At 37.4% G+C, this 8,286-nt stretch overlaps 2 protein-coding genes across 2 annotated transcripts; one reads left to right on the top strand and one right to left on the bottom strand.

The window, feature by feature from the left end:
- Window positions 1–1,744, top strand: LOC112001471 (uncharacterized). The gene is made up of 2 exons (XM_024033626.2): window positions 1–356; window positions 450–1,744. Exons 1-2 carry the CDS (start codon window positions 209–211, stop codon window positions 1,655–1,657), a joined length of 1,356 nt encoding a protein of 451 aa, XP_023889394.2. The 5' UTR covers window positions 1–208; the 3' UTR covers window positions 1,658–1,744.
- A 4,492-nt stretch (window positions 1,745–6,236) lies between these two features.
- LOC112019783 (protein ROH1D) lies at window positions 6,237–8,028 on the bottom strand. The gene has a single exon (XM_065777717.1). The coding sequence runs from the start codon at window positions 7,997–7,999 to the stop codon at window positions 6,896–6,898; it is 1,104 nt and encodes a 367-aa protein (XP_065633789.1). The 5' UTR covers window positions 8,000–8,028; the 3' UTR covers window positions 6,237–6,895.
- Between the last annotated feature and the right edge of the window lie 258 nt (window positions 8,029–8,286).

The raw sequence follows: 8,286 nt of genomic DNA, 5'->3' as shown, positions 1-8,286 counted from the left end.
TACTATATGCTCACACCTAATGTTGTTTCTCTATTAAAATTCCTCTATTCATTCACCAACTTCCTACATCTCTTATTACTCTTCTAAAATAAAATAAAAAATTTATAAAAAAAAAAAAAAATCTCTTATTACTCATTTATCTGAAAATTATAGGTCCTTTATTCAAACCAAAAGAAAAAAGAAAAAAAAAAGAAAAGGAAAATCAGCTATGGAGCTAGAATTGGGACTCAAAATCACCCAAACCAGGGGTGATCTCACTTCCACGGCTGATTTTCGGATTGCAAAAGACCGAGCAGGTCCTGTTTTCTTGTCTAGGGAAAATGACACCATGTTCATTCTCACTGCCCATCTCAAAGGTCAATTTCTCTCTCTCTCAACTTCACTAATACTTTTTTGATTTTTTATATATGGGTTTTAGATGTTACAGTGGAATGTTTGTATAAATGCAGGTTTTAAGAGAGAAAAAATTTATATAAAGATAAATGAAGACGGGACAAGGATTGCGGTGAGTGGGGAGAAACCGGCGCAGGAGATGGTGATGATAGGCTGGGTAGTATACAAGAAAAGGGAGGAAATCAGGGGGTTCAGAAAGGTTTTCAAAATTCCTGAAGGGGTGGTTTTAGACAAGATCAAGGCAAAGTTTAATGAAGAAGAATCATCCTTGACAATTTTCATGCCTAAATTGGAAAAAGGAACCCATGGGGTTGGAATTGAGGAAGTACAGGAAGAGGAGGTTGAGAGAGATGGTAAAGGAAAATTAGAAATGGAGCAAGTTGTAGCTAATGAGGCTTTTCAAAAAGACTCTGTTGGAGAGAAAATTCAGGAGGAACCCAAAGAGCCAAAAATTCGAAGTATCGAAGAAACTGGCGGGGTTGTGAAGGAGACCGATGGAGGGCTCTCAGAGAAGACTGAAATTGTAGAAGAGATTATCAAAAATGACACTACTGCAGAGAAATCTCTTGAGAAACCTAGAGATCCCAAGATGAAAAGTGAGGAAGAACCTCATCAAACTGCAGAAGAGGAGGCTGATAAAGGGGGACTTGAAGCAGCAAAACCTGTTCCCACCGAGTTGCCTAAAAGAGCTGATGGGGATTTGAACGAAAGGGTTGGGCAGGAGAAAACAGATACACTGCAAACTATAGCTCATAAAAGAGAGAAAGAAACTCAACAGGTAGCAGAGACATCAAAAGAAGCAATAGAGATTAAGCAGGTCACAGAGACATCAGAGAAAGCAAAAGAGATTAAGCATCAAAGAGAATTGGAAGAAGCTGCTCCCGAAAAGGTAGAAAAATACACAGCGGGTGAATTTGGTCAGGCAGAACATAAAATACCTCAAGAAAAGCAAAAGCAGAAACCTGATCAAGAACCCCAACAAGCAGAAACTCCACAGCATGACAAAGATGAAGTCAAGGAAAGAGAAGAAACTCATGGCGTAGTAAATGAAATTCAAGAAGCAAGTAACAAAAGTTGTCAAGAGAAAGAAGGTGAATCTTTCAACGAAGAGAAGCCGAAAGAGCTTGGTGAGAAAGAAACTCAGAAAAAGCAGCCCACTCCAGAAAGGTCTAAGCTCTCTACTCCTCTTGTTGCTACAGGATCAACTGTTCTTGTCGCTCTCATAGTTCTTGCTGTTCATAGGCTTAGAGCTAAGAAAAGTTAAGTAATGAGTGCATAAGCTGTTTTTATTCCTTTGTTATTAACGCTATTAAATTATTGTTGAAGTTCATACGGCGGACATTAAGGACAACTTGTTCATGGTTTGCTAGAGATAGCGTGACCAATTAATACACATCAAAGTGAACTCTAGAGGTAGTGGGTACAATTTCAAAGCTCAAACGACAAATCCAATTGGTATATGTTTACCATTATATGAAAATATATTTAATAATTTGTAAATAAAAATATATTTAATAATTTATTAGTAAACGTATCTCCGCACCCGCACCCGCACCCTATTTTTTTTTAAATTGTCAAGTCTCGCACCCACATTTGAACCCGAATCTACACACATGCTTCATAGAAAGAACTTCATCAGTTCATCCTGCATTCGTGTTCTAATATACATCCCAAAAAACCTCACTCATGATAAAACATTCAAAATAATAATAATAATAATAATAATAAAACATTCAAAATGTCAACTGCTGAGACAATATAAAAAATAAAGCTCTAAAGTAAATGATAATAATGTGAAACAATCCTAGCCTAGGTAGGACCGTAGGAGCATATCTTGGTGTCTAACTAACTTGACCCTATCAAATATAGCTCTGGGTGATCCTGTAGCAAATCAATTAGCATCAAGTGAATTGTGATCAAAGGTCAATTATCAAGTATCCGGTGGTGTAGCCGCACGACTTTAGTAGTGCTTCAATATGTAAAGATTGAGCTACTGAAGGTACTCCCTGGTGATCCACACACAATTTAACTCCATTTCTCCTTGCCATCCAACAAAAATGCGATGAACCGCTCCATCCCTATTGAAAACAATATGCTGTTGTTTGGATGTTCATCTATTCGGTTTGGTCCGAGTCCCTTTAGAAAGTGATGTTGTATCATAAAGCAAAGGACTCTTTTTAAACAAACACTGTAGTGCATCCACAGTAATGAGGCTATAATCTAAGAACATTGAACCACTTGAATAATGATTTATTTAGCTCTTCTCTCTAGTAGGAAAAATAGTTCACTTCTTTGCAATCAACTCAAATATCCTTGGAAGAAATTGTTGGTACAAACACAATAATAATGGAAATAACACAAAAAGAAACTCAATAATACTTCTGAATATTATTAATTTGAAAATAAAAAATACACAATATTATTTAGATTAAGGCACGGCACTCGCTCTCTTTAAGGAAATTCAAACTCTTGGTTGGCTAAACTTTGTAACCGGTGCAAACCTTCTTTGACTTGTCTCCCTCAAGATACAACTGTCAAACAAATGTCGTATGGCTATAACAACATTTGCACAAAGTGTTCAAGCCCGAAGCTCTACCAGAAAGAACACCATTCCTTGCCATAACATTGCTATATTGCAGTAACTTGGATGAGTCTATTTATAGGCTCAATGGACCTCATGAAATTATTACCCAAATTAATCTGATTAATTAGGTCCATAAATTTGATGTAGTGGGTGTTACAAGTTTATTTGCCGGACATAAATTTGACTGGCTAGAGTAACACAATTAAATGGATTAGATAAGGAGTTTCTAAAAAATAAATAGGTCAAATAACTAATCCATTAAGTGGGTGAATGACTCTTCATTTTCCATAATAAAAAATGTCATTTACCTTTGTGGTGAAATTACCATTGCTCTCTTGGGTCATGAGTGCACTTTGTCCTCCTCTAGCCTCCTCCTCCACATAGATGCGTATGATCAAAGTCTCCAAGGATGTCTCATTTTTTTTTTGTGCCACAAAGTCTTTCAGAACTCCCCTCAAGATTGTGGTAGTTTATTACCAACTACCACCATATTATCTCCTATCTTTATACCTTTGAATCTCAATTCTACCACAATCATCTGGAAGTCTTGTGCTTGATCAACCATTGATTTTCCATCCACCATTTGGTAAAAGAAAAATTTACTAGCAGGGTACTTCTTTACACCAGCCTCCTCGGTATTGTACTTGCTTTGTAAAGCTTTTCATATTTTCTTGGTAGAAGTATAAGTTGTATCATAATAATCATAGAAATGATCGGCAAAACAATTCAAAAGATAAAAGCGACAATATATTTATCTTTTTTATACTTATCTATTTTTTCTTAATGAAGAAGAAATTCTTCCTCACTCATCTCATTGGTAGAAACTTTGAAAGGATTCTTGTTAGTAAGGATGTAGGCGACTTTGAGAAGACTCAAATAGAAGAGGACCTTTCCTTTCCACCTCTTGAGGTGAGCTCCCTTAAAGCGAAAGGGTTTGTTGAGATCTCCAACAATCTCATTTGGTTTCTCTTGTATAGGCTCCATGTGTTGAATCTCCTTAAAATTGTTAGTGCAAACACAGTAATAATTGAAATAACACAAAGAAAAACTAAATAATACTTCTGAATAATATTAATTTGAAGATAAGAAATACACAACACTATTTGGACTAAGACACGACACTCTCTTTCTTTAAAGAGATTCAAGCCCTTAGTTGGCTAAACTTTGTAATCGGTGTAGAACTTATCTGACTTGTTTCCTCCAGAATACAATAGCCCAACAAATGTTGTATGGCCAGAACAACCTCTGCACAAAGTATTCAAACCTAAAACACCACCAGAAAAAACACTTTTCCTTGCCAAGAACCTCTCTATGTTTTAGAGTATAAGAATGCTTTCAATTGCTAAATTTTTTGGTGTATTGTAACGTTGTTATATTGTAGTAACTTGGATGGGTATTACCCAAATTAATTTATTAATTAGGTCTATAAATCTAATGTAGTGAGTGTTACAAGTTTAATTGCTAAACATAAATCTAATGGGCTAGAGTTACACAATTAAATGGATTAGATAAGGAATTTCTGAAAAATAAATTGGCCCAACAGCTAATCCATTAAATGGGTGAATGACTCTTCATTTTTCATAATAAAAAAAGGTCATTTATCCACCAATGAATATGGAAATTATTCTAAATGTATCTAACCCAATTGCTTCAATACATATTAGCCTATTAGTTACCACAATTAAAAAGAATAATAGTCTCACTTTTTTTCAATGTGGGATTAAACATTTTCACTAATTCTTTATCTTCCATATTAACTCTCATGTTTTTAGATTTATATTGTCATATAAATCTATTTTAATTAATTAATATTAAAATGCTACAGCAAAGATAAGTCTAAAAGAACAAGAACTAGGTAGGATTCAATAATTAATTTGGTCATGGTCATCCATATTGCCCAAGAGTAACACTTATACTAATCAAACATTCAAACTAGGAATCTTTTTTCTTTTGTTGGCTCTGTGGGAGGTTTCCATTCTGCCGAGTGTTTTTGAGGCTGGAGGAAAGTGCTGCAGCCGAGAGATGAAGCCAGGCCATTTTTGAAGCATAGATAGGGACTGGTGAAGATAGTTTCTTATGTTATGACTTATGGCATTTTGATAGGCGGGTTTAGAAATATGGTTTGAGGATTGTTTATGAGTCTGCAAGTTGCTCTAGAATGGTCTGCTAGATTGTCCAAGTTAGGTCTGTGGGTCTAGTTCAATTCAAAGCAAGCTATGGGAAGTTCAGATAGGAGGTTTTGATAGAGTGAAATGCTTGGCTACTACAAGCAAGGATTTTAATTGTACAAAGACGTGAAAGGATATCCGTAAGAAGAAAGCTACTGTCAATAGGTGAAAAACTGGCTTGGTTTTCTAAAATTATTCCTAAGAGCAGACCGCAAGGGAGGGATAGCTGCTTAGTTTAGTATGCTATCATTTACCATCTTTGGTTGGACAAGAATGCTGGGATTTATAATGACAAAGTTCGATATGAATCTGATCCGTTACAATTTATCATTGTGTTATAATCCTAGTGTCCTACATGAATTAAATATAAGCTTAACCATGTGTTTATAAGCACTTGAGCACCCTCCCTTTGCAAGCCGGTTTTTAAGGATGAATTTTACCCATGAGTTTGTAACACATTGGTGATTTAAGATATTAGCTTGCCTGTTATAAGAATGGAAAAAACTCTATTCAAAATAAAGTTCTTATCTTTATAATAGTCTTTGGAATTTCTGTTTTTGTTTTTGAGAGAGGGAAGAGTGCTTTTTTTTTTTTCTTTTCTTTTCTTTTTTTGTCACAAGAGAGGAGGAAAGAAAAATATTTTTACCCAAAATTGAGAAGAGTACTCTGGATGTAATCCTTGTTTTCAATAGAATAAAGGTCAAGATTATCAGGGACATACAATGAGTCTGGTCAAGAAGTTGTATGCTGACCAACAATTAAAGCACTAATAGCACTTTTTACGTTGCATAGATTATTCATTTCTTGTTGCAAGAACTTCCTATGGTCCAAATACAATTGAATTAACTTTTAAGACTTAACGAGCGACCAAGTCAAAGTCAACCTCCATTATCTAGCTGGAGCTTGAACATAAAATTGCAAAGTAAAATATCAATATGGCTGCAAACGGACATTGAAATTCTTTCTTTAGTATTTTCTAGGGTCAGAGTACATAAAGCCCAGAAAAAGAACTTTTCATAATGGAAATTGGAGTCATCTTACATTAGGATAGAGTAGAAGCTTGACCATGTAGTTAAAACCAGCCAGTGTGATAATGCAAGAAGGAATTCTCTTTTTATTCGGCAGGAAATTTTAAAGAAAAATGAGCAATACAAGACCAAAACAAAAACTAAAAAGTGAGAAGCATTCAAATAGGAGGTGAACACAGGTGGAACCTGGTATGAGATACCATAGAAGAAGCAATTCCTGAATCCTGATCATGTAAAATGGCTTTCTGGCTAAAAGTAGGAATGAATTCCATGAGGCCACGTTAATACGATTTTTTTTTTTTTTAAGTAATCCTCAATTTTAGTTCTTGCCCCAAGCAGATTCATACACAGAGAACAACTCCATTTAGACTGGATAAAAATTGGAAATGTGTTCAAGACCCAGAAAGCTAATAACAGAGCTCTAACAAAACATGCTATTTGCAATACAAAATTTGTTATATGTGTGTGTGTCTGTCTGTGTATAATATATTACATACACTCATTGACACAAAATCAGCTGCAACATGAAGATGCAACAACTTCCTCCGCAATTCGATCATACAACAGCAACAACAAAAGGCAAAAAAATAACAACACCCATGAATGGGACAAGTCCATTCCATTTTTTTTTTTTTAAGAGAAAATATATGGTGATAAATAGAAGAACTTGTAGCTGATTCTTCTTGAATTCCCTGAAGCAAAAAGTGAGCAATTGAGCTTGTTTAATTAGCCAGAGTGGTAGTGGTTCGGCTGCTGCTGCGAAGAATCTTATGGAAGACCTCCCTGAGTTGTCTCTCCAAGGGGTCCAATCCCTCCTTAATGGCCTGGTGAACTTGAGAGAGCTCCAGCACTCTGTTCCTGACCTCAGCTTCCTTCTCTTCAGTGAGTGGGAAGTGCAGGGAATCCACCAATTCAGAGAGCTGCCTGCTGGTTTTCTCCATGTGAAGAAATTCCTTTAACAGGCCGCAAGCGTTCCTCCGTTCCCGCTTCTTTGACTCCTCCATAATCCGCTCGTGCACGGCCAGCACCGGCCCGGCCCACACAAACTGCCTCGGAATATAGAAATGCACCTGCAGACCACGGTCCTGGCAGGGAATGGCAGCCACCAGAGCCCACATTGTCAACAACAACACCCAATTCATCGTAAACACCAGCACGGCCAGGCCATTCCCTTTGGGCATCACCAGGTTATTCCCAATAGCCTGGAGCTGCCGCGAAGCCGACCAAGAGCGAGACACACTCCAAGACGGAGAGCGGAAATGACCCAAGGAACGAGCCGAAGAAGAAGAAGCAGCGGCGGCGAAGTTGTTCCTTCCAAAAGAGCGATTCCTAATTGCATTAGCATTGGATTGAGATTGAGATTCCTTATGATCATCCAGCATTGCAATTACAATGGACAAATCAATGAGAGCTTTCTTGGCGCGGCGGAAATGGGCCTCACCCAGATTTAAATTTGGATTTGGATTTGGATTTAGAGCGCAGAGAACAATGTGAACAAGGTTGTGGCATTGATGGATGTGTTGAATCCCGTCTCGGATAGCGTTACATAGATCAAGAGCCTTGACGGTACGGTCGAAATAGTCGGAAAGCAAGCGATCCATAGGAGGCTTAGACAGCATAGATGTGTGTTTGAATAGAATAAGGCGGAAGTTTTCTTGGCAGGAAAGGAAGGCGTCGAGAAGCTTCCGGAGCCAGGCCAGAGAGAGCAAGTCGTCGTCATCCGACTCCGACGAACACAAATCGGCGAAACGCTCAGTTACTTGTTTCTGAAACCCTTCCAGCTCCTCCTCCTCCACCTCCACCTCTTCCATGGAAATGGAATGCATTATCTCCGACTGTGACCGTTGAGTGTGAGGAGAGGCTTTTATTCAGGGTCTTTTTTTGGACCGAGTTTTTTGGTTAGTTGTACTTAGAACAAGGAAACAGGAAAGATTACTTCAACGACAACGACGAAGACAACGACAACGACAACTACCGAAAAAAAATATTAGAATTTGATTAGGGAGCTTGACATTCATTATTACTACTAATTCATAACAAGTAATAATTCTCTTTTTTACACGCCTCCCCTTCGCTCTAACTTCAATGCTCTACGCTTCCACCCATGCACTGT

The sequence above is a fragment of the Quercus suber genome, unplaced genomic scaffold (genome assembly GCF_002906115.3).
Source record: "Quercus suber isolate HL8 unplaced genomic scaffold, Cork oak 2.0 scaffold_162, whole genome shotgun sequence".
Classification (NCBI taxonomy): Eukaryota; Viridiplantae; Streptophyta; class Magnoliopsida; order Fagales; family Fagaceae; genus Quercus; species Quercus suber.
This window is presented reverse-complemented; position numbering and strand designations above follow the sequence as displayed.

Excerpts from the sequence above, each read along its gene's own strand:
- LOC112001471 (XM_024033626.2), top strand. The coding sequence starts at position 209 with ATGGAGCTAGAATTGGGACTCAAAATCACCCAAACCAGGGGTGATCTC. Across the intron at positions 357-449 it reads TCTCACTGCCCATCTCAAAG|GTTTTAAGAGAGAAAAAATT; the intron begins GTCAATTTCTCT and ends GTATAAATGCAG.
- LOC112019783 (XM_065777717.1), bottom strand. The coding sequence starts at position 7,999 with ATGCATTCCATTTCCATGGAAGAGGTGGAGGTGGAGGAGGAGGAGCTG.